A 25,936-nucleotide genomic window follows, 5' to 3' on the forward strand; every position below is an offset into this window, starting at 1 on the left:
CCTACCACGGTACCTGGCCCGGCCCCCAGCGGGTTCTGAACCTACGTCTATGAAACTCTAAACCCATGTCACGACGCCAGCTCCGCCTCCCCCGCTTCCTCCTCTTCCCGCACAGCGTGGGTCACCTCGGCCTCGTGGCGTTCCTGACACCCCACCAGCAGTCCCCGGTGATGCGCAAGTGAGTGTCTCCGCGCAGCGCCACAGAGAGCACGGCAAGTTGCCTGCCACTTCCTCTTTCTCAGGCTGACTAACGCTCGGCGCCCGCCCAGCACGTCCGGCTCCCGGGGGGCGTGGCCACAGCCCGAAGGGGCGGGGAAATACTCTTATTCGGCCTTATATGGGCAGCCACGTCACAGGCTGTACACCCATTCACATAAAACGCTGAGCTGCCGGCGGAATCCCCGGCTTCTGGGACGGCGAGTGGCCGGGCCGGGTGCCGAGCGTGAAGGGCGGGAAAGAAGAGTTGAGCGGTCGCTCCGGCGCCGGGCTCGGTCGGCCGGCCGCAGGCCCGCGGGTCGCCCTCCCGGGCCTCGCCGGCGGGCACCCTGGCTGTGGGCACCTGCGGGGCGCACTGCGCGGGGCCGCTGGGCGGCGGCGGCATGAAGGTCACGTCGCTCGACGGGCGCCAGCTGCGCAAGATGCTCCGCAAGGAGGCTGCGGCGCGCTGTGTGGTGCTCGACTGCCGGCCCTACCTGGCCTTCGCCGCCTCGAGCGTGCGCGGCTCGCTCAACGTCAACCTCAACTCGGTGGTGTTGCGGCGGGCCCGCGGAGGCGCGGTGTCGGCGCGCTACGTGCTGCCGGACGAGGCGGCGCGCGCGCGGCTGCTGCAGGAGGGCGGCGGCGGCGTGGCGGCCGTGGTCGTGCTGGACCAGGGCAGCCGGCACTGGCAGAAGCTGCGCGAGGAGAGCGCCGCGCGCGTTGTGCTCACCTCGCTGCTCGCCTGTCTGCCCGCCGGCCCGCGGGTCTACTTCCTCAAAGGTGAGCGCGTCGGGGACGCCGGTCCCCTGTCACCGTCCGCGCCGGGACGGCCCCGGGCTCTGGGGTCCCCTGCTGGCGCCGGGCGCCTTCCTTGACGCTAGAACCCGAGCGGTTCTCCGCTGGCGGGAGTCTGCACCTTGGGGCTTGACGTGCTCTAGGGAGGGCACTGCTAGTGTCAGCGCTCACAGCTTCCCCACTCGAGTTCCTCGAAAGCGCTTGACGATCGGCCTTTCGGCCCGGGTGGGTGGGGTGGGGTTGCTTACGCAGCCGGGGGCGCTGCTTCTCAGCTGGGGGTCGGTCGCCTAGTGCTGGGCGCGGGCCGGCTTTCCTGGCGCCGGCTTCACCGCTCTCGCTGGGGCCTGCGCTCTGGAGCCGTCCTGATGGACAGATCTGGAGGGATCAGCAGGTCGTAACACCCTCACCCCCGAAGTGTGGCGCCGCGGTGTCCCCTTTTCTCCCTCCTGCACGATTAACGTATGTTAGGCTGTGTCGTCTTCGACCCTCTTGCCTTTTTGACCCTGGCGAGTCCCTCTCCTCCCCTCCCCTTCCTTTCCATTTCATTTTATTGCTTTTTATTGTTCTTGGCTTCCCCTTCTCCCCTCCCAGGCCTTTCTCTCGCTCCGTTTGGAGCTGACACCCTTTTCACCTCCTCTCCCCCACCCCAGGATCATCTGTACTGGTCGTGGGCCAAACCCGGCGGGCCTAACGCTGTCTGCCAGGGGTGGTAGGCAGGCTGGCCAGCGAGCCAGGACACGTGAGAGGTGCCACAGGGTGGCTGTGAAGGGGATTGCGTCGCATTTGGTTTGAGATCCCCAGAAGCTGCTTCACCAGTCTGCCCATTCCACCTGCTGGGGGAGATGACGTTGGTGGTGGGTGGGTGATTTACTCTCAGACTCCAGAATATTGATTTCTGTGTCACTTCCTATAACTGCTGCCGCCTTGTATTTGAGTCCTTTGTAACCTCAAACGTATTGAAGGCATAGCCTGTAGGGCAGACATGAGGACTCAGCCTAGGCTGCACCGGCCGACTCTGACGGGGACACCTGGAGATGTAACACTGATGTGGTTCAGAGCTCAGGTGCAGTGAGCTGAGAGAGTGAGAGCGCTGTTTTAAAACCGTGCGACTTGTGGAGTTTTACACATTCCAGGCCAGGAGATTCCAGAGGCACACGGGCAGCTCCCACCTCTGTTAGCACCTCTTACAGACGGTCCCCTGTTGATTCCTGTTAGGGAAACAACAGAGGCAGAAGATAATGATATTCCTCTTTTACCCAGCCTCAGCCCCCAGGAGATGGAGAGTGCCCTCCAAGCTCTGCAGAGGTTTTTCACACATAGTCCCTGATTTCTTTTTGATATGCTTTTTGTCTCCGCTTCTTAGCAGTGAGTACAGAAAAAGCTTCTGCCTCTCCAGTAGCACGAAAGATACATTCCAGGAAACCCTTCCGGGTCCTACCTCTGCTCCCCACCCCTCTGCAGGGGGCCACGCTAGCAGTTTGGAAGTTATTGCCACAGGAAGTAGGCAGCTCTGTAGACTCACATCTCAGAAAAATTAATGTTTAAAAAAAATTTTTTAATGTAAGTAACATACAGCACAAAGGCTGTACAATGAAAAGTGGATCTTCTGCACACCCTAGAACTCAGTTCTACTCCCCAGAGACAACAGTCAACTATTTCTTGTTCATCTTTAGATAAATTAATTTTCCATGAGTAAAAATAAAATGATTTTGTATATTTCCTGTTCCTGCCTCTTTCATCTAACTAGATCTTGAGAGATTTGTCCATATCAGAGCATACGTGTCCTATTCACTTTTTAAACCCATCCCCTGGTGATAGCCAGTAAGTAGGTTGCTTCCAGCCTTAGTATTTGAAGCAGTGTGGGAGAGTATACCTTTGTCCAAATGCTTTTGCATGTGCACTATCTTTCAGTAAAATTATGAGAATTGCCACGTCGAAAGTTATGTCCGTTTTAAATTTCAGTAGAAATTGCTTAATACTTACCCTTATAACAGTACTAAACTTTAAGTTGTTGCCAAAGAAAATTTTTTCTTTACCTGACTCACATCCAGATAAGAGTTCAGGTTTTTAATCTAGTGGCATCCCAGATCGTGGGGCAAACCATTTTTTTTGGCCACGCAGCATGTGGAATCTAATTTCCTCAACCAGGGATCAAACCCACGCCCCCTGCACTGGAAGCACGGAGTGTTAACCACAGGACTGCCAGGGAAGTCCTGCAATGCCTTTTACACTTCCCTCAATGCCCTCCAGTCCCAAAAAAACCCACTAAAATGAGATGACCGAACGGCATTGTCAGTGCGTATTTATATATAGTGTCCGTGTGCTTTCTCTGCTCAGTTCCCCTGGTAATGCGGTGGTGATCAAAAACAGAATCACTCTGAAGAGGATTGAAGCTGCCAAAAGAATTGCCACGGCTCTTGGAGTTCAAGTGAGGCACCAGAGAGGAATGTTCTGTCTCTCCACGCCTCTGATGGGAGTGGGTGAAAGACAGACCGTCTAATCTATAGGACTCCTGACCCCAGCTAGAAGAGGCAGGACCCTGTTTATCTGTCCCTCAACTACACTGAGACTTTGTCTGCCTGCCTTATTTTGTCAACAGGCAGGCAGGACCCAGCCCACACCCGCACCTCCTGTCTGTCCTCCTAACAGCCAACTCTTTTTATTATTATTATTATTTTAATTTATTTTATTTTTGGCTGCGTTGGGTCTTCATGGCTGCCCGCGGGCTTTCTAGTTGCAGCGAGCGAGGGCTACTCTTCGTTGCGGTGCACGGGCTTCTCATTGTGGTGGCTTCTCGTTGCAGAGCACGGGCTCTAGGCACACGGGCTTCAGTAGTTGTGGCACGCAGGCTCAGTAGTTGTGGCTCAATGAACTCTAGAGTGCAGGCTCAGTCATTGTGGCACACGGGCTTAGTTGCTCCAGGGCATGTGGGATCTTCCCAGACCAGGGCTCGAACCCGTGTCCCCTGCATTGGCAGGCGGATTCTTAACCACTGTGCCACCAGGGAAGCCCAACAGCCAACTCTTAAGTGCTCTGTTTAAAGCCAAGAGATGGGGTGGCCTGAAGGCTTCTCTTTCCCAAGCTTCATTCTGAAGTTTGAGAGGGCCTGGGCCACTCTTACTTCAGATTCCCATCCCCTATCACTCATTTTGTCTCCTGGGACTCAAAATGTTGAGGCCCAGGCACAGGAAGTGATTTGCTAACTAGGGACACCTCTTCGGAGGAAGCTGAGGGTCAGTGTAAGTGTGGTTTCTTTCTGCCTTCTGGGAGGGAAGGGGGTGGGGGCAATGGTGGGGAGGGAGGGAAAACTAAGCCACAGACACCTTCAAATTTTCCACCTCCGCCTCCCTCCGGCATGGCCTGTCATCATGACCGGGAACGTGGTCATTGTGGAGGTCCAGAAGCTCATTTGGGAAGGCCCAATTGGCTATTTGTTGAAGTGACCACAGGGGAGATTTGGGTGTGCTAAATGGGGTTGGGGGCAGTTCCAGCAAGCTGAGAGGAAGCAGTAATAGCTAGATGACTCATTCTAGGAATTGGCTGTAGCTTCTGGGAGAGAGCTGGAGACTGCCGTGTAATCCATTAACCATTTGCCTACTGCAGGGGTTTAAAAAACCACCATGTGCTCCACTGTGGGGCTATTACAACACCAAAAGACAGAAGAAAAAAAGGGGGCCTTTTTGGAAAAATACATGGTCTCAGAATGCTTATTTAATTGATGATTTAGGGAATTCCTAATTCCTGGCAGCACTTTCACTGCCAGGGCCCAGGTTCAATCCCTGGTCAGGGAACTAAGATCCCATAAGCTGGGAACTAGGATCTCACAAGCTGTGCAGCATGGACCAAAAAAAACAAAAAAAAAATTGATGATTTGACCCCAAGTGAATTCTCTGGGCCAGAAAAAGAAGCAGGTTTTCTGGAGGCTCTTGGAAGTGTCTTAGGTCCCTTTGGATTGGAAGCAAAGTGTTTCCCCACACAAGTCTGGCCTATGCACCCAGCAGCATTTGGCATTCTGAGGCTTCGAGGCCAGTGTTTCGTTTGGTTCTTCCCTACCTCGTGTGTGGGCTTGAGAACTTACCTACTCAAGTTTCTATGACTCGGTCAGAAAGTAGTTTTTACCTTAAGTGATCTGATCCATTTGGAGAAGTTTAAATATAGTTAGGATTTTTATAGAATCATACCTGCCAGGTATGAGGGTGTGTGTGTGTGTGTAGCTGGGGAGAAAGTTCAGGAGGGGAGGGTCATAAGATAAAGGGAGAGTAGGTGGTCATCAAGGAGAAAGAAGGAGTTTTTACTTAAGGAGTTAAGAATTAAGTTCAGAAGGCCTCATTGCTCTGGTTTGGAAGGTAATTAACTAGATTGATTACATTGGACCTATGGAGAGGATTGTCAGCAGTGTTCTTAGCACCTTGGCAAAGAGAAAGGGCAGAGCTGTTTTATTGCCCTGAGTTTAAACCTCGTGTTAGCCCCCATTCCCTTATGAATAGAGGAGGTTTCGTCTATAATCCAGTTTAGAGCTAAGGGACTAGGGATGAACCAGACCAGTTTAGAGTCTCATTCACAAATTACTGAAATTCTGCATAATCACACCTGCATTTTAGGTAAATGAGAGAAAACAGCTTTTGTTTTCTGGAGGGATTTGGTTAATATTTGCCACATGTCAGATATATTTCCTTTCACAGTTTAAGCTTCTTCTGATAGGCATAGAAAACTTTCATTTCTTCTATGCCTATCTTCTGATAGGCATAGAAAACTTTCATCACTGCCTTTCTGAATTATAGCTTTTTAGGAGAGAGAGAGTGTGTATGTGTGTGTGTGTGTGTGTGTGTCTGTGGAGCCCGTTTCTATTCTAAAACTATTACTTGTTTTGGCTCAATTTTTTAATATGACCAAAATGTATAGTAGCTGAATATTTTTTTACTATTCCACACTCAGGGTATGGATCAATTCTGGGCATTTTCTGACAGCCTGAGAAAAATCGATGCTTATATCTCTCTTGCCTTTTTTTTGTCTTTTAGGGGGATATGAGACTTTCCACTCGGAATATCCTGAGTGTTGCGTGGACGTAAAACCCATTTCACCAGAGAAGGTTGAAACCGAGACAGCCCTCATCAGTCAGTGTGGGAAGTCAGTGCTCAACATCAGCTACAGGCCGGCTTATGACCAGGTACACGGTGTGGAAGTACCGTCCCGGCTCCTGGCTCTGTTCCTTGCACAGCACCCTGGCTCTTCCACTCCCTGCTCAGCAACCTTGGTTGGTTCGTTTGCGGATCAGGGAGTTGGCAGAGGCCTCTAGCTTTAGAGAGCCTCTGTTGCTTGCCAACTTGAGTTTCCATCTAAGAGTAAATGGGCTTCCTTCCAGCAAATAAGCTGACAAGAGCAAATGCGCTTCAGGATGCTCGGTGGCTTCTGGCAAAAAGTGGAAGCGAAATATACATTATTGTTAGCTGGCCTGGGAGGTGCAGAGAAGCTTTGAAATATCGGTTTAGGTTTCCCTGAAGAAGTTTCAGAGCTGACTTTCAGGCTTCCTGTGTTGATCTTCTTCGTAACTGTTCATGCTCTGCAGTTTCTGCAAACCAACCCAGTACCTGTAAAGGCGTGTCTAGGTATTTTTAACTGAAGGAGGAAGATTGGGGGAGGGTTGTAGAGAAATTACTATTTGGATGGCTAAGCAGCCTCCCCTAGGGGTTTCTGATGCTTATAATTCCATAAATTCTGAAACCAGAGATCAAGACACACTAGAGGATTTCATGTGTCTACAAACATGTGGGTTTCTTCCCTTCAAAGAACTGTACCTTCTGGCAACTCATTAGAGGAAGAAAAAGTGGACGGCTCAGGCAGGGGTTACCTATACAATGCAGGAGGATGTGGAAAAAGCCAGCAAGGACCCAAATCTGCAGAAAACAGAGATCAAAACCTACCTTCCCATTTTACAGAGGGAAAAACTGTCACAGCTGGTGGGATGATTGATTTTGCCAAGAATCCTGCAGCTGGGTTCATGGCCACACTAGGCCCAGAACTCCCTTCTCTTAACTCCTTGTTCTGGTTCTTTTTCAGGACCCTGTTCTGCTTTCCACATGCCTTCTTTTGGAAGAGGGCCATTCTAGGCATCTGACTTGGTAGGAGGAGCTTTTTGCACAAAAAGCTCTTTGCACAAAATAAGAACATACCCAAATCATAGAAGGAAGATTTCTAGATACTGTGTAAGATGCCAGCTGCCTGCCAAGAGCAGAGCTCTGCCCCTGGGGATAAACTTCCAAATACAGCCAGGTGGCTTTTCCTTGGATGGAAACCTATTAGCTTGGCGAGGTGCCAGGGTTATTATTTTGTTTGTTTTCTTTTATTAAAATTACAGTGTATGATGAACCCTGGACTTTCAAGCCATGGGCATCCGGCTTAGCTGAATTTCTATTTTTGTTTGTTTGTTTGGGTGGTGTTTTCCTCCTCCATTCTCAGAAAGTGAAAGAGAAACGAGAATTTGCAGGATGTTGTGAAAGCACAGCAGACCTTTGGCCAAGCAAGGACCAGGGAGGCCCTGGTGTGTTTCCACGGTTCATCTGGGGAACCCCCTAGTGCTACTCTTAGTAGCGCTTCTGCCTTGAGAGAAGCCGGGTGAGGTCGTGTTAACCTTTGGGGTTTCTGAAGGCCTTTGGTTTCTTCCTCTTGAGTCTAAAAAGAAGATTCAAAAAAGGAAAGAAACATGGTTTCAGGGGTGTTGGGCTAAGCTCCAGGAGAAATTGAGTAGGTTCCCAGGCCTGGTGTGTCAGCATTTTCCAGGCTCTAAAGAGAGGGAGAGATCTATGTAGGTACACCTAAAGTGTTAAGCTCAGGGGCCAGCTATTAAAAATACTGGTTACTATTACTACCTTTTGTAAAATCTCTATAACTTTCTTTCAAGTGGCCAAACTGGCCTTTGCCTTAAACACCTGACTTCTCAGGAAAGAAAAAGCAAACACCCATGCGGGGTAATTTGAGAACTGCCTTCTCCTGGCCCTTGTCCCGTGCCCCTTTCCCTATTGTGGGTCTGGCAGAGAGTTTCCATTCTACTCTTATTCCAGGACAGGAAATGGAAACACAGGAAGCGGATGGATGATATGGGAAAGGCTGCCAAAGACACAGCCACTGTCACCCCAGCTCAGTGTTTTCCCTCTAAATCTCCAGGGGCTCCCATTGTTCCAAGTATGGAACAATGGCTTTTCTTGCCACCCTGGAAATGCTGAGACTGCCAGAGTCTGACTAGCTAGCTGTTCTTTTTAGCTTTTCCTCAGGGTAGATGGTCTCTGGTTCTTTGGGGATCCTTCTTAACTAGAAACCTCAGGTATAGGTGGTCTCCCAAAAGGGTGAAGATGTCCGCGTCTCTCACCAAAACTCAACCCCACGAGAAGATCAGGCCTGGGACTTCCCTGGCAGTCCAGTGGTTAAGACTCCACGCTTCCATTGCACGGGGCACGGGTTTGATCCCTGGTTGGGGAACTAAGATCCTGCAGCCTGCATGCCACGCAGCGCAGCACAGCCAAAAAAAAAAAAAAAAAAAAAAGGATCAGGCCCTGCTCATGGCCTAACAGCTTTTCATTATCTGAGGATTTTGGATAGATAGTGGTCATTTTCACTTCTGAGAAGTTTACTTTTTTGGGGGACGGGGGAAGCATATTTTAACATCTCTGAGCTCCAAATGCATCTTAGGATCAACAGTGTCCTAGGTTTGATGAAACACATTTTTTATATATATATATATATATATAACGTCAGGATTGTAAAGGAGGGGGCTCACCTTGTTGAACCATTTTCCATTTTATCTAGAAGGAAACCGAGGCTGCCCCCAAGGTTAAAGGACTCACTCTGGCACTCTCAGGGCAGCTAGAACTATAGCACGGGCCTCTCAAGTCTTCCATCACACCACCCTTTTCTCATCCTTGTCAGTATAGGAAGGCTGCCGGCATTTCCTACCACCTCAATATATATAAGAAAATGAAAATCTTAGCTGTGTGGGATTTGCTGTCACTGAGTCACAAGGCAGTAATGTAGGGTAGAGAGTTTACCAGGACAGAGGCTCCACCCACACACTCTTGGGTGAACTGCGCTGACTCTGAGCTCTCTACCTGGAAACCAGAAAGGGAACCTCCCACCTGAAAACAAATAGGTCAGCGTTGTTTTGTTTCTTCTCCCCAAAGAGCAAGCTAATCCAACATTTCCTGGTTGTCCTCCTTTGCCCTTCCTTCCAGGGCGGCCCAGTCGAAATCCTTCCGTTCCTGTACCTTGGAAGTGCCTACCATGCGTCCAAGTGTGAGTTCCTCGCCAACCTGCACATCACGGCTCTGCTGAATGTCTCACGACGGACCTCTGAGGCCTGCACGACCCACCTACACTACAAATGGATCCCCGTGGAAGACAGCCATGCGGCTAACATCAGCTCCCACTTTCAAGAAGCAATAGATTTCATTGGTAGGTGCAGCCATTCCCCCTCAGTTGTTTTGGGGGCCCCCTAGGGGAGCGTGTTCTTGGATTTTGATGTACTGATGGGGGTTCCCGTCAGTGAGAAGAAAAGCATCTTGTTGTAGAGCCAACTTGGCTCGTTGGATGCACCGACCAAAACGACAGAGGGGAGGATTTGAGTTGCTATTAATAGGAGCTTTAATTTGCAAGATAAATGAATTACTACAATTTTATAGCAATACTCTGTCGCTCTTGTTAGTGTTTCTGGCTGGGCGGGAAGCAGGGTGCATCCGTGTGTGAGGCTCCATGCCAGGGAAGCAGGGGAGGGAAAGAACCACCCAAACTGCTTCTGCGTAGGTTGGGATATTTTTGAAAACAAACAGAAGGACTGAGAGAGCACTCCTTACGCACTGAGCCCCCAGGGCCCTGGCAGCTTTCCACGGTTTTTGGCAAACTGCTTTGGGGGCAATTGTTTTGCATTTTCAGCTGATTTGGGACTAAAGATAGCGCTCGTCTCAAGCTCTGTGCTTTATGCACAGAGAAGTTGGCATCTTTTTGCATCCTTTGTACGTTCCGTGAGGCAGTTATCATTTACTCCATCGTGTAGGCCTGGAAACCTCTCGTCCCTCTGCCTAGAAAGGGCTTTGGGCCTTGGGATTCCAACTCCTCGAACAGGCTGGATTGTTCTTTCATTGGACATCTCTGTTTCCCTCAACCATCTCCCCTGGGGGCTGGACTGACTTTTTTGTGTCTCAGATTTGCAAGCACCCACCACTCCCCATCCTTGTGGGCTTGCCTCCCTTTCCAGAGTCCTTCTTTCCCTTTAACATGCATAGCTGTTGAAGCTGAGCAGTGATCTTCCTGCCTCGTGCTCTGAGGGATGTTGGAGGGAGAAAGGCCGGTGCTGGGTGCAGCAATGATTACTTAGTGCAGGGAGCCGTTAAAGGTCCCCCTTCCACCACGTGGTGAGCCCTCTGCTCAGCACACACAATCTCTACTCCACAGAAGCCTGCAGAGAAACTCACCAGAGGCAAAAGGCCGAGCCTGCCTCCCTGTTCCCTGAGCCTCTGGGCTGCGATGGTTCCTTTGGAGTCTCTGAGAGACAGTCAAGATGATGGGGTCAGGGTGGGAAACCCTTGACTTGTTCTCCCTGTCCCTGGGAATGCCTTGCCCTTGTCAGCCTGTTATTCAATTATCTAGATAGCTTCTCAGTGAAGTCATGAAACCCGCCCCCATCACTTCTCAGAAGCCTCCCTCCCCATCCTGTGTGTGCATTGTGTCTGGGTACACAACCGCACAAACCCACAGCATTCTGAAGGCACACGAGATGCCTTTCCCCAGACTCCTTGCCCTCCTGAAGGAAGGAGGGACTGAGGCCGAATCATGCATTGACCCCTTCCAAGGGCCACGTAGAAGGCAAGCCCCCAGGGGTGAAGTGGGATCCAGAAGCAACACACTGTAGGCCCTTTGCTTTCTGGGATTTGGCTCTGGGCCAATTAAAAGCTAGACTACCAGCTTTTTGCTGGTGGAGGAGCAAAAGAAGGTTGGAGTCACGACCCTATAATCCTAGGAACTTGGAGTCTCTTTTGAACTAATTTACAGGAACTTTTTTTTTTTTTCTTTTGAATCAGAGACTGGGGCACTTCTAATGAGGAACCCTGGGGTGTCCTTTGGGATTTTCATTCTGTTGGGGAGACTCCAGGTTCCTCCCTGACTCCTCAGAAACTGGATCTTTCAGATCTTAGAGATGCATTTGCAAATTTCTTGAACTTGAGGAGGGAGGTGGGTAAGGGGGCTGACTTTTTATTTTCCCTTCAAAATCTTAAATGTTGTTGCATACTGTGGCCTTACATAGTGCCATGGACATCTAACTTCCTGTGATGTAATTGTTTCCTCACTAGCAAGAGAGGGAATTGGAAAGACTCTTTTTTGTGGTTTTTATTTGATGTGTATATGTGTTTAACCTTTTGCCCCTGCTCATTTTTAACAGTTGGAGCTCTTTTGGGGGGAGGAGTAGAACAGAAAAGGAGGGCACCCCGCTTTTGTCATATTGAGCTAATGAATGCTAACTGAAGGTGGTAGCTTTATAGCAGTGACTCCCATTGTTGTGCAAGATGGAGTTTGCCAAAGCCATTTATATCCTCCGTCTAGTAAGCGTTACTTAGCCAAGGCTATAATTAGTGGCTGTGCACTATTTATTGTATGTTTGCTTGGTTGGGAACCCTCGGTGCTGAGCCAAGCATCCCGCCCTGGCACAGCCAAACAGGGATCCCAGGGAGGATGGAAGGCCTCAACCAGGATGAGGGCTAGGTCATCACCATTAGAATCAGACCCCGAGAGGCAGGAATTGCTTCTCCAAGTCAGTCTTTGAGCCTGGGACCCTCTCAGGGAAATGTGAATGTGCAACGAAAACTTGCATGCAGCTTCAAAGATTTTCCAAAGTCTTCTTGAAACGCATCCGTGGAACCCGAGTTAAGATGGCATCCCCAGGAAGGAGTTACTCCAGGTCCAGCACCTCCAGTGGCAGAACCTGTGAAAGCATCCTGGAGAACTAAGGATTGTGAAGGTCCTACGCAGAGATAGACATCATGGTGGGACCCTAAAGTCTATCCTCAGCAGTGGAGGTTAAAGACTGGCAAAAGCCTGGTGTGGGACCACAGACGTTGAGCAGGGAGGATGATTTGATTACTAGGTCACTTTTTTTTTTAAATTCTTTAATTAAATCCAGTTGCCTTTGAGTTCCAATCCCAGCTCATTTCCACTGTCTTTTCTTTCTTCCAGACTGTGTCAGGGAAAAGGGAGGCAAGGTCCTGGTTCACTGTGAGGCTGGGATCTCCCGCTCACCCACCATCTGCATGGCTTACCTCATGAAGACCAAGCAGTTCCACCTAAAGGACGCCTTTGATTACATCAAGCAGAGGAGGAGTGTGGTCTCGCCCAACTTCAGCTTCATGGGCCAGCTCCTACAGTATGAGTCCGAGATCCTGCCTTGCGCGCCTAGCCCCCAGGCTCCCTCCTCCCAAGGGGAGGCAGCCGGCCCTTCGTTCATAGCCCATTTACAGACACTGAGCCCTGACGTGCAGGGTTCCTACTGCACGTTCCCTACCTCGGTGCTGGCACCGTTGCCCACCCACTCAACGGTCTCAGAGCTCAGCCAGAGCCCCATGGCCACAGCCACATCCTGCTAAGACCAGAGTGGGAAAACCAGCCCAGCTCCAAGAACAACTGTGATTTTGTATTTTGACTCGTGAACATTTCATACGTGTGCAATACTGAAGACCTCACTCTGTCCCGCTGTCCTGGTGGGACCAGTGAAGGGTCACCAGGTTTGCAAACAAACTTCAGACTGACCTCGGGGATAGGTTCTTGGGACTGAAGGAAGGCCAAGCCATTATGAGAGCACAGCACGTGCTGACTACTGTATTTCCAGACCCCCTGCCCTCAGGACTGCCCAGTCTTTGCACCTCAAAGTTTGCCTTTTCATTTCAAGCATAAGGCAATAAATACCTGCAGCAATATGAGAGAAAGCAGTTGCTGGACCAGGAGAAAAGGCAGTAACAAAGCCAATTCATTTTGAAGGAAGCACAATTTCCACCTTATTTTTTTAACTTTGGCAGTCTCCGTATCTGTCTGTGTTGCTTCAGGGCATAAGCTGATCACCACCTAGTCAGGAAAGTAACCCTACAGGGTTTTAGGGACATGATGTATATGCTCGTTTGAACCCTCAGATGTTTTTGAGACTCTGTCTTGGGTCAGGTGGAGTCATTTGGGTGAAGTAGTGAGACAGTAACACTTCTGGTTTCCTCTTCACTGTGGGTTTTACCCTGACTTTGGACTTTGGCATGATTCTTACTCATACTTGAACCTTTCTCGTTGCACCTCTCCTCAAAGCAACTCTGGCGTCATTTGAAAAGAGTTCTTTAGACCATAGACCAACAATCACCCCTTTGAGGTGGTGGCACTGGGTGCCAGGAGAGAAAGGGTACCCACTGTCTGAGTCAGTGGCATTGAAACGGTTATCACCCCAGCTTGCTGTCCTTACATGTGCTTGTCTGGTCTCTGGTGACACTTGTTTTCTTCCCTGCCCCTTGGGGTTGTCTTCAAGCTGTTGACTTCTGGGATTTGCAGATTTCTCAATGTGGTACTACTTCTTTTTTGTCTGTAGGTTATTTCTCCAGGGGAAAAGGCAATAATTTCCTAAAATCCATATGAATGTGAAGAAAAGCAGTATGTTACTGGTTGTTGATGTTGTTGCTTTTTATAGTGCAAAATAAAAATAGTGAGAAGAACAAAAACGCTTCTTCATGTTGGTGAGTTGGGGTAAGGCAGGGATACACTGAGGCGGGGCCCAGCCTGCCTCACTGGGTTTTATTTCCGAATGAACGCTAAGGTGATGGTGGTGGGTGTGCAGTTGGAGGCATGAGGCTGTGCGTCTGCTCACGAGCTGGTGATCTTAGCAATACAGAATAATGCTTTCCTGTTGGGAGGTTTCCCTTGGCTCACTTGCAAGAGAACTCCTTAGGCTCAGGCCACATGGAGACGTGGTCAGAGCATCCGCCCACGCCGGGCTCTTTGTGAGCCCCAGGCAGAGTTCAACTTGAACCTCCACTTCTTCATCCATGAAATGAGTGAACTAAGCTAGTTGATCCCAAAAGCCCCTTAGAGCTCAAGACCCTTGATTCCAGCAAACCTGAGTGGCAAGTTTGTGGTCAGCCCCCTCCCTCCAGTGCCTGGCATGTGGCAGACTCTCAGAAAAGTTTGGAAAAACGACCAAGGGACAGATAAGTGAACTAGGTAAAGGTTTACCTTAAATGCCTGTTCTCCCTCTTTTACCCTTGGAATTAATTCTTCCAGATAATTCCCTCAGGAGTTCCTAGGTAAATCCCTCAATGAGTTGATTTAAATCCAAGGCTGAATCAACTTGCCTTCTGAGTAATTTCCTCTGTGTGGTGGAGGAAGGAAGGGGAAATATTTGCGTATTCCCGTGGCTTATGCCTCTGCTCCAGCCTAACTCTTGGGGCCTGTTTCCTAATCAAGGGGAACGGGAAATTGGCTGGGAATGATACCATACTTGCCTGACACAGGGATTCCAATCCATACCACCTGATTATGGTGGGGGGGGGGGCGTCCAGAGAGGCCTCCAGCTCCCCCACAGCAAGCACCATGTCAACAAATAGCAAGATGGCGGCCGAGCCCAGGGTAGCCCAGCTCTTTCTACACGTCTCACCTCAAAGACTTTGCTTGAGACTTTGCTCCCCACACACCTTTCCTTCCCCACTGGTCCTTGGAGAGTCCTCAGATAAGAATGTCACCCAGACTGGGGTAGCTGCATTTGCTTCAGCCTGCACCCCTCATCTGCATAATCTAAGCACGGTTTCCAGGGGAAGAAAGTGGAGTGAAGGGCGCTGTATAGGAGGAAGAAATCCTGGGTTCTAGCCCTCACCCTGCCCCTGACTCTAGTGCTTTAGAGCTAATCTCTAATCTTGCTGGACCAAACTTCAGGGCTTGGTCTGCCTGAGGTCCCTCCCTGGTTTCATATCTCTGAGTCTCCGCTCTGCCTTGGAATGTGTCCCATTGTGTGGGCCTGTCCAGGTGCTGAGTGGCTGGAGGGGCCGCAAGCAGGGAGAGCCAGGGAGGGGGAAGCTGGATGCAGGCTGGGGTGATGTGCTAAGCCGCAGCCCACTTGCTGACATTTGCTTTATTGCATTAAATTCTTTCTCTGAAGGGTGAGTAAGTCCTCTAAATCAGGCATATGAGGATTGCTCATAAGCCAGTGAGTCACTGGAGGGTAAGCCAAGTGAAGCCCCACAGCTGGGGATGGCTCCGTAACTCTCACTCCCTTAATAGTCTTCTTATTAATTACACCTCCATTTTTGCCAAGACCAACTTTACATTGGCTTCCAGTGCCAGGTGGAGAATTAAAGCTGGTGTTATCCAGTTCCTTCATCCCCAGGTTTTGAAGGAACACCTCTCTTGGTCTCCAGCAATGCTTCAGGCAGAGATGTGTCTGGGAGAATAGAAATGTTAATTCTCTGTTCTGTTCCCCAGCAGAGTCTGTGGGTGAGCTCCTCAGGTCTACCCTAGCTCCTGAGCTAGGCCTGACCTAGGGGCAGGAAATGTGAAAGCAGCTCACACCAATGTGCTCGCAGGAGCCCTGTGTACCCATGGCTCTCCTTTGTGTGAGGACCCAGGGAGAAAGCACCCCAGATCTCAATACCCTGAAAGGCTGCATCTCACTGAGTCGCTGGTGGTTTCTCTTCTGAACACCATAAAGTTGGTGACCACCCCTGTTTCCCTCTTTGCTCAGGCAAGGAGACAGCTCAGAACCAAATTTTTAGCCTACCTCTGGCAATTTTATAGGACCTTATGGCATATATTTTGGGTATCAACTCTACCTGGTTTCCATTAAAATTTCCCAACTTTATTTTTCTTTACTTCCATTTCCACAGTAACTTTTAAAAAAGAACAACACTTGGGCAATAAATATTAAACATAGCACAGTGCATTTATAGAATGAGGTGATATGAACGTAGAGAGAAGCCAGTACATCCTCGGTGTTGCTACTCTCCCTCTCACTCTGAAGGATTTATCCATGGGACTGTATAAATCTTCACCTTCTCAGTAAATCTGCCAAGTTTTGTATTCTTTCTGGAATAAACCCTGTCCAGAACCCAAACCCCATGACTAGGGCCTGGCTCCATGTCTTAGAATCTCTGGCACTGAGACCCTATATTCCGCTGCTGGTGACTTTCTATGGGGGGAGCCCTGGACCAGATGGACAGATTGCTCAAAGCCACAGCATAGGTGCTCCCAACCCTCACACACTGCATGTGATGGATGTGACTCTGTGCCTAGATAACCATCATCCGTCCATCCATTTAACACTGAGCACCTGCTAGAACCTGGGATTCAGTGGGGAAAGAGAGCTTCATAAGTACTGATGACTGTCCACTGGACTTTCTGTCCCAGAGTGGAGCTGGCCTCCCAAGGTGGACCCATGTCCCCAGCCCCACACAATCCCCTTCCCCAGCTCCCCTCTTCTTGGCTCCAGCTCCATCCTCTCCCCTCTGGCCCCAGGATGCTTCATGCCCAAGCTCCCAGCTATGCCAGCCCGTGGACATGGCTGTGTTTCCCCGTGCTAACCATCTGACCCCTGCCTTGGCTCATCCCTCAGCTTCTCTTGCATTGTTTACTACCTTGTCTTGAACACTGTATTAGTCTTGCCCCACTTCCACCCCCCCACCAGTGTGCAAAAAGAAGTGAGTTCTGGCTTCCCTGGTGGCGCAGTGGTTGAGAGTCCGCCTGCCGGTGCAGGGGACACGGGTTCGTGCCCCGGTCCAGGGGGATCCCACATGCCACAGAGCGGCTGGGCCCGTGGGCCATGGCTGCTGGGCCTGGACGTCCGGAGCCTGTGCTCCGCAATGGGAGAGGCCGCGACAGTGAGAGGCCCGCATACCATAAAAAATAAAAATTAAAAAAATATATAAATTTAAAAAAAAAAAAGAAGTGAGTTCTTACCGAGCCATGGTCCTTTCTGTCATTTGGCTAATATCAAAAGTGTGCATTAAGCACCTACTATGTGCCACAAGTCAAACTAGGCATGCACACAGGCATCATCTCTTTAATCCTCAACACAACACGGTACAAATGATTTTATTGTCTCTATTTCCAGATGCATAAACTGAGCCTCAGAGATATTAGGTAACTTGCCCAAGATCACACAGCTAGTAAATGGTGGAGACTGGTATGAAACTATTTCATTGATCCTGTACCCCTCTGAGCACCTGGGGTATACAAGGTACTTTTGTCCATTGGGCTTTTGTCTTCAAGGGAGAGAGTCTCCTCAGGCCACATTAGAAAAAACACAACCTTGGGCTTCCCTGGTGGCACAGTGGTTGAGAGTCCGCCTGCCGATGCAGGGGACACGGGTTCGTGCCCCGGTCCAGGAAGATCCCACATGCCGCGGAGCGGCTGGGCCCGTGAGCCATGGCCGCTGAGCCTGCGCGTCCGGAGCCTGTGCTCCGCAGCGGGACAGGCCACAGCAGTGAGAGGCCTGTGTACAGCAAAAAAAACAAAAAACAAAAAAACCACAACCTTTTGTGTATAGACATGAATGGCATTTAATGCCCAGTTACACTCCACTCCAGCTACAGTGGATTTATGACAAGCTCCTTTCAACAAGCCATGCTCCCTCCCGCCTCTTTTCACATTCTGGCTCCTCTGCCTGGAACACATTTCTCCCCTAAATTCACCCTTCAACTAAATAACTCCTATTTGTCCTTCACTTCTCAGCTCAAACTTCGCCTCTCCAGGGAAGCCTTCTCAGGCTCCCAGACTAGGTCAGACGTCCCTGTTCAATCTTTCATAGCTCCCTATCTATATCTTTTCTTCATGTTTCACCAAAGTTTAAGAATTATTCATTTACCTGTGATTATTTTATTAATGTTTGTCATCAGACTAGAAGCAGCAGGAGAGCAAAGATTATATTGAATTTCAAGAGGAATCTAGCACAGGGTCTGATTTATAGTAGGTGTTCAATAAGTATTGGTTGAGTGAAGGAGTGAATGAATGACAAGATAGGAATGAAAAGCTGTCAGAACCAGAAGCTGCTCTTTCCATCTCTCTCAAAGCCCATGCTCTCCTCTGCATATAAGCTCATAAGCCTGTTAACCCCAGGTCCCACTTTTGAATCCCTCCCCAGTCCTAAAGGAAACAGGTTTCCTAGATTTAATTACTGCTACCATATTGGCCAGAGTCCATGTCAGCACATCACCTCATTGGTCACTGGTCAGCCTATGGACACTGGTCAGCCTATGGACACCTTGGGTCAGGTGTCCACCCTGGCACCAATCAGTTTCCTCTAAGTTCAGAGAGCTGCCTAGTTCAGAATCCCTGAGCAAGGACTGTAGATGAAGCAGTTTCAGCTAGAAGGGGTGGAGATCCTGCCACACACTGGACTAACTTGCCACTAAAGAATTTAATTAATGCCCAAAGACTGAGTATTCAATAAGAAGGCCCTGGAGATGACCAGATAGCCTGGGCACAGGAAAACTCAACCCTACCCTTCTTGTCCCACCTCCGGTGAGTGCCCTCATATTATCAATTAGGGTACCTAAATTTAAAATCATGGTAGTATTTATTTATAGTAGCAGGTCAGATCCCTTCCTGCCACACACATCCACCCCCATTCACTTATAAAGTTTATAGAAACCTAGAAGCCACTAGGTGGTAGTTTAAAATAGACCCTTGAAGCATTCCTATGCTTTTCATCCTGGGCTTCTCCAGCAGCCAGGAGAAAATGTGCTGCTCGAGAGGAATAAACCTCCCAGAGAGTGAAGCCTCAAATATATCTCTAACGTAGGAAGGCGAAAACAGTTTATCTCCAGCCCACGAGGAAAAGAATAGTAGACTTAGAATCAGGAAGCAGAGCTGCCAGACCCTTGGTAATCTAACTGCTTAGGACCTTTATTTATTTTTTTATAGATTTATTTATTTATTTATCTTTGGCTGTGTTGGGTCTTCCTTGCTGCGCGTGGACTTTCTCTAGTTGTGGCGAGTGCTTCTCATTGCACTCATTATCGTGCGTGGGCTTCTCATTGCAGTGGCTTCTCTTGTTGCAGAGCACGGGCTCTAGGCACGCAGGCTTCAGTAGTTGTGGCGCACGGGCTTAGTTGCTCTGCGGCATGTGGGATCTTCCTGGACCAGGGATCGAACCCGTTTCCCCTGCATTGGCAGGGGGATTCTTAACCATTGTGCCACCAGGGAAGCCTGCTTAGGGCCTTTAAAAAGACCTTTTAAAAAGCACTTAATATGGGCAGGTTGTATGCCGGCTGTATTTTTTTTTTTTTTTTTTGGCTGTACACGGGCCTCTCACTGTTGTGGCCTCTCCCGTTGTGGAGCACAGGCTCCGGACACGCAGGCTCAGCGGCCATGACTCACGGGCCCAGCCGCTTCATGGCATGTGGGATCCTCCCGGACCGGGGGACGAACCCGTGTCCCCTGCATCGGCAGGCGGACTCTCAACCACTGCGCCACCAGGGAAGCCCCACTTATTTCTTCTTGAGTGAACTTTGGTTGTTTATGTCTTTCAAATAATTTGTTTATTTCATCAAAGCTGCTGACCTGCCTGGGGACACTTTGCTGCCGTCTTAACACACACACACACCTCCATTGGTGTTATACAGCTGGTGAGCTACTGGGTCTGGGGCCTCATCTCCCCTGTCCCATTCTGCACATCAGTGCCTGAGCATGCACACTGTTGACCTGTGTGGTTTAATGGCCAGAGCACTGGACTGGGAGTCAGGGCACTCTGTTCTCACTCCTGCTCTGTGGCTCACCAGTCATGTCTCTTTAGGCACATTAGTTAATGTCCCAGGGCTTGGAGTTTCTCAATACCTAAGGGAAGGGGGTTGAATTAGATCAACTCAAAGGCTCCTTCAAGTACCAACATCCTATGAGTCTACGACTTAGTGGACTTGCTGATAGAGAGCTAATAATTTACTTAACCTGGCAGGACATCTAAGTTTTATTTACTTTAATAATATTTATCAAAACCCAGAGCTTAACTACTCACTTCATGCTCTTATATCTTCTCTGGTTTCCTGTTTATCCCAAAGGTTATCAAACTGCCCTTTGGGCTTATAAAATCTCTTTTGTGTTCACTACATATTATTAAATGAACAAAAAGCAGGTTTACACAACTGTATGTATCCCATTTTATTTTTTTTAAAGTGTGTGTATATTTGTATGTGTAAAATATATATACAATATATATAATAAAATTATAAGTATATATAATAGATTTATATAAATGTAATATATATATTTATATTGATATTTACATTTATATAGTCTGAACAGATGTGTATCAAAATTTAGGATGACTTTTTCTGGATGGTGAAATAACTGGTGATTTTCAGTTTATTTTTTCTTTATATATTTTTGTCCTTTGCAATTTTTGTCCAATGGAATTGCTTATATTTTTAATACTTATTACTTACAAACACAGTAGCTCACAAACCAATAAGTTATATCTCCTTTGGACTCAGAATCCCCTGCTCCTTTAACTTCTTCTCTGGTGTCTTCTCCCAGGTTGGCTACATGTCTTTCCATTTTAAAAAACAAGACGATGGAGGAGGGGGTTCTTGACACATGGGACCAAGTCATCTAACCTCTGGGGAGTCAGCCCTTTCTAGCCCCAGCTTTTGGCTATCCCCCTTATCCCCAACCTCCAGTCTCTCTCCTTTTGTATCAGTATGTTGGGGACCAACATTTTCCTCAACAGGTCTTCCCAATTTTAGTTTCTCCCTCTACAACTGATCTTGAGCACTTCCAGCTTTCATTCACTCATTTGTTCATTCATTCATTCACTCATCATAAATTATGCGTAAATCAGAATAACTGAATAAGTGTGTGGTTTAGAGTTGAGGGCTGAGGTTTGAGTCTGAACCTGCCCGAGGTATACCAGGATCATGTGAAAAACCCTTGGAAAACTGTAAAGACTGGACCAGTGGGAACTGTCATTGCCCAGGCCCTGTGCTTACCCCCATGGAGGAAATGAAGGGGAGGAGCCTCTGTCCTGAAGAAGCTTAGAGTTGTCTGGGAGGGTCCAGGCGTAAATGCAGAGGGGTAGGGGGAGGGCAGGGAGGGATGCAGAGATAATATTCATAGACATGGGAATGAATGACTGGATTCTGCAGAGGATGAAGAAGGCTGAGTCAAGAATCACCACGGGGTGTGGGGACGGGGTGACTGAGAAAATAGTGTGCCATTAATGTATTTGTCAATCCATCTACTCATTCATTCCACAAATACGCATTGAGCATCTGACACCAGCCTGGTACTGTCATAGTTGATAGAAAGGAAGCAGCAAACAAAACAGATAACAATCGCCCATCTACCCCATTTTGTACATTCCATGAACAACAGAGAGAAAGGAAGTAAACAAGTATATAAACAAGATCATTTCCAAGGGTGATAAGTGCTATGAAGAAAATAACACTGGGTAGTGTGTCAGAGAGCAACCAGGGGAGGTGACATTTGTGCTTGTGTGTCATTAGCTGAAATAGAATTCAGGAGCTGGACTGAGGAGAGAGATGGTGAATTTCATGGTAGGGCTGCTGACTCAGAGATGTTAAGATTCCCCTCCTGGTGAAAATGTTTAACCTTTTATTAAACTCTGCCTTGTATCATTCTCTGGCTCAGAAACATTCAGTGGGTTCCCACTGCCCTCTGGACAAAATCCTAATTCTTTAGCTTGACATTCAAGGGCCTTCACAATCTCCTCCAGCCTGCCCATCTGCCTGCCCACATCCTCACATGAACCTTCCATTCTGGCCTCAGTGGGCTCTTCATTGTCTCCACTTAGGCTGTGTCCCTTTGCACCTCCATACTTGGGTCCTGGGAAAGTCTCCTGAGTTCTCTTGTCCACAACTATCCTGCTTTTCTCAGGGCTCAGGCCTTTTCTCTGCCTGCCTGCTCTCTTAGATTGTTTAAATGTCTCATAAGCAAAGGACTGACTCTCCTATAAGAATGTGTCTCCTTGAGGGAGGGGCTGGCCCCTTCATAATCCTCTCTCCACTGGATTTGCTCTGTACACCTGCCCAGAAACACATTAAGTAGCTTTACAGATCAATCATCTTGTATAAAATAAAGAAGGAAAGACAGAATGAGAAGAGTCCAGAAAACCAAAGAGTTTCCCCCTCCAAAATTCACGGAGCCAGAAGATGACAGAATTCAGCTGTGGTCAAGTGTTCAGAAGCAATCAAAAAGAAGTGAATCAGTTTACTAGAGGAATTAGAAGTTGGAATAAACTCCATCTACTTTGTGCATCTAGGGATGAAGCTGCTTGGCATTGCATGCTCTGAGCCAGAGAGTTCTGGGATTCCTCCCATTCCTCAATCCACAAGAGGGGCAGAATCCTGGACTCTGGTCCAGAGGAATCCATAGCGCCTCTCTCCAAGGCTTCCTTCCTCAGTTTCATAGGCTTCATCATAATTTCTTCCCTTTAACCTGTGGGGGAATGGAGAACCTCAGTTTACCCATCTGAAATGCAGGATTGTGGGGGATCAGCTGCCCCCGCCCTTCCCTCCTCCCCTTCAGCATCATTTGATACTGATGCTCAACTTCTGTGCTTTGAGGCTATGATGTCAGGGCAAGTGGGAGGTTAGGAGAGAGACACATGACTGTCATGATGGATGTTTGGGATGAAAGTCGATACCGTAAATACATATTCATCGTGACACTCCTTCTGCTGCGTCTTTCATCTGGGGAATCTAAAAGCCCTGGACAAATGGTAATTAATATTCACAGTAGCTTCCACAGGAGGATGCAGTCTGCCTGCCAAAGGCCAGAGGGCCATAGTCCGAGTACCCCTCCCTCAACCCTCCCTGCTCGCTCCCAGCTGCTGCCTACCCCAAGGTGGCAATTGTGAGGTGGATAGGATGCCTATGTCTTAGACATCTTTGGGGGATTTCTCTGCCTAGAAGGCTCCCAGAGCAGGTGGAGGTTCCCAACTAACCTCCTGCTCCCACCCCTACCCTGCTTTCCCAGAGGATGACTAAGTGTAACCCAGGGCCGGAGTGGGAGGATTTCCTGCCTCCACCAGCAAGCTGGGGCCAAACAACTAGTTAGCTGACTCAGCAGGAACCACATGGCTCCAAAAATGCAACTACCTCTGCCCAGATACACCTCACGCTCCCTTGGCCCTTTGGACACAGTCACCTGCTCGTCCTCCCTCTTCCCCCTACCCCAGGGGAGCTGCTCCAATTAATGTTTGCCTTAACTCTGATTATAGAGGAACTGTATGCTCATCAAAGAACACTTGGAAAATATAGAAAAATATAAAAGGGAGAATTATTTTAGTAATCCCATAATTCCACAACTCCCCAAATAACCACTGCTGAAATCTTGTTACACTTCTTTTCTATTCTTTCTAGGTTTTTTGGCTTTTATCTAAAAATTAATATATAATCATGGCAAATATATATACATAAAATTATATATTGCATATATATTATTTTATATATTAAAAATAAGACAGAAGGCTATAAAGTGAAAAGTTGAAGTCTATCCTAACTTTCTATTCCTACCCAAGAGGAAACTACTGTTAAGAGTTTCTTGAGTATGCTTCCAGAAATTGCCTATTGCACGTCCCAGCCTGTATATGCACACTCATTTTACATGGCTGAGGTCATACAGTATTGAATAATTTAGCCTTATCTTCACTTCACATGAATACATGAGCATTTTCTATTCCGTTAAAAATTATTGGTTAAACAACGTTTTTATCGACTGCCTAACATTTTATATTTTTGGTATGCCATAGTTTATTTAACCTTTTGCCTATCGTTGGGCATTTACTCAGGTGAGGGGCAGGGAGAAGGAAGCAAGTCAGAATGAAGCGTTGGGAGGAGGAAGCAAGCTAGCTGAGACTGAGGACCTAATGTGTGCCAACCACTTTTCCTATCTGCCCAATCATTCAATGTGAGAATTTAGGCCCTGTTCCCATCCTTCAGATGAGGCAACTGAGGCCCAGAAAGGTTAAGGAAGAATCTGCTTATAGGTAAGAGAGTCAGGTTTTTTGTTTGTTTGTTTGTGGTACGCGGGCCTCTCACTGCTGTGGCCTTTCCCGTTGCGGAGCACAGGCTCCGGACGCGCAGGCTCAGCGGCCATGGCTCACGGGCCCAGCCACTCCGCGGCATGTGGGATCTTCCCATACCGAGGCACGAACCCGTGTCCCCTAAATTGGCAGGCAGACTCTCAACCACTGCGCCACCAGGGAAACCCGAGAGTCAGGTTTTAAAACAAGATTTGTCAACTCCAAAGCCCATGGCTGTTCTCTTTCACCAAGATGACTTGGAAAAGTCCCAGGGTTTAAGATTTCCCATTGCTTAGCATAGGGGTGGGGAGAGCCCTTCATTCACTTATTCTCTCATTCATTCCAATAACATTGATGTGCCAGGCAAGAGGAATTCAGGGTGGGAAAGACCCTGTCCTTGCTCTCTAGAAGGTCACAGTTGCATGGGGGTAGACGTGTAAATAAGTCATCAACCTGGTGTGGGAGAGGAAGATGCAAGGTGCCATAAGGATCAAACTAGGGGTTCCTCTCCCATTCTCCAAAGGTCAAGGAAGGCCTCCAGGATGAGGACACTGTATGCTGAGTCAGTCCTCTGGCACCAGCCAGGAAGTGCCAGTGAGGCCTGAGACGCCTCTGCTTCCTCTCCTCCCCAACCCCATGCGCCCCAGTCACTGGAGGCAGGAGTTGGCTCCACCCTGACCTGGCTTTTGTCTCTGGCTTCCTGCCCTTCACCGATTGGGTTGCCAGGCTCCCACGGCAGTCGAGTGGGTGGTGGGCCGCCAATTTCTGAGAAAAATTTCAAGCTGATGTTTCCGGTTTGTTTTCTAGGAGTTCAGGAAATGTTTATCATACTCTGGGGAAGAGTGGACAACACAAAAGGATTAGTTAAATGCTTGGGCTCTGGGTGGACAGATCTGGGTTACAGTCCTGTTTCCACCATTTGCTCTGAGACTGCTGGAAAATCACCAGTATCAGTCAGAACTCTTAGTAACAAGCCACAGAGATGGACCTGGACAATCTTAACAAAAAAAAAAAAAGGGAATCCAATGCAGTAGAACTGGCAGGGATTCAACAGGGGTAGTCTTGGGAAAGGAGCAGAAATTAAGGCAGTGCTCAAGGCCCAGAGCAGCAGAAGGCACAAAACCACCCTTTGGCCGGGAAGCATCTACTGAGGATGCCGATGTCACTGCAGCCAGATACCACAGCGAACAGAGTTCTAACTCTCCAGCACTCCAGGGCTCAGGGCCCAAGCCTCAGGTCATGTGCCCACACGCATTGCCAGGAAGCTGGAAGGGGGAGGATTTGCCCTTGGACCTCAGTGGTAGGAGGTAGGGTGCTTCCTTCCTCCAAGCCGACACACAAGGGTAAGTCCTGCATACGTCAGGGGGCTTTGGAGCCTGGATACCGAAAAACTCAATGTCCCGGAAATGCCTAACATCTCAGAGCTTTTGTAAAATAGAGACATTAAGGGAATTCCCTAGTGGTCCAGTGGTTGGGACTCAGCGCTTCCATTGTGGGTGGGGCACGGATTCAATCCCTGGTTGGGGGGCTAGGATCCCGCAAGCCGCGTGGCCAAAAAAATAAAAATAAAAAATAAGATAGAGACATTTATAATGTCCACCTCACAGGATTGCCATGAGGATTTTTTTCTTTTAAAGAAGTAAAGTGCCTAGCACAGTGCCAGATACCCAGTAAATGCTCAGTAGACGTTAGTTTACTATTATTGTTGTTGTAATTATTAGTATTATTATTATTACTCTTATAATCCACTTTCTCTCTTTTAAAGTAAAAAACATGGCTAGTTTTCACTATAAAGTAATATATGCCATAGATAGAAAAGTTAAAAAATACTGAAAAGTTGAAAGAAGAAAATGAAATCTCCTACCACCCACAGAAAACCACTGTCAACATTTTGCTGTTTCCTGCCAACCT

At 48.5% G+C, this 25,936-nt stretch overlaps 1 protein-coding gene and 1 pseudogene across 1 annotated transcript; both read left to right on the forward strand.

Moving 5' to 3' along the window:
- The first annotated feature begins 383 nt into the window (after positions 1–383).
- On the forward strand, positions 384–16,102 carry DUSP5 (dual specificity phosphatase 5). The gene is made up of 4 exons (XM_004265853.3): positions 384–978; positions 6,012–6,160; positions 9,216–9,435; positions 12,208–16,102. Exons 1-4 carry the CDS (start codon positions 600–602, stop codon positions 12,612–12,614), a joined length of 1,155 nt encoding a protein of 384 aa, XP_004265901.1. The 5' UTR covers positions 384–599; the 3' UTR covers positions 12,615–16,102.
- Positions 14,608–25,936, forward strand: part of LOC101272921 (60S ribosomal protein L28-like) — a 33,578-nt pseudogene continuing 22,249 nt past the window's right edge.

This window comes from Orcinus orca, chromosome 14, assembly GCF_937001465.1.
Source record: "Orcinus orca chromosome 14, mOrcOrc1.1, whole genome shotgun sequence".
Classification (NCBI taxonomy): Eukaryota; Metazoa; Chordata; class Mammalia; order Artiodactyla; family Delphinidae; genus Orcinus; species Orcinus orca.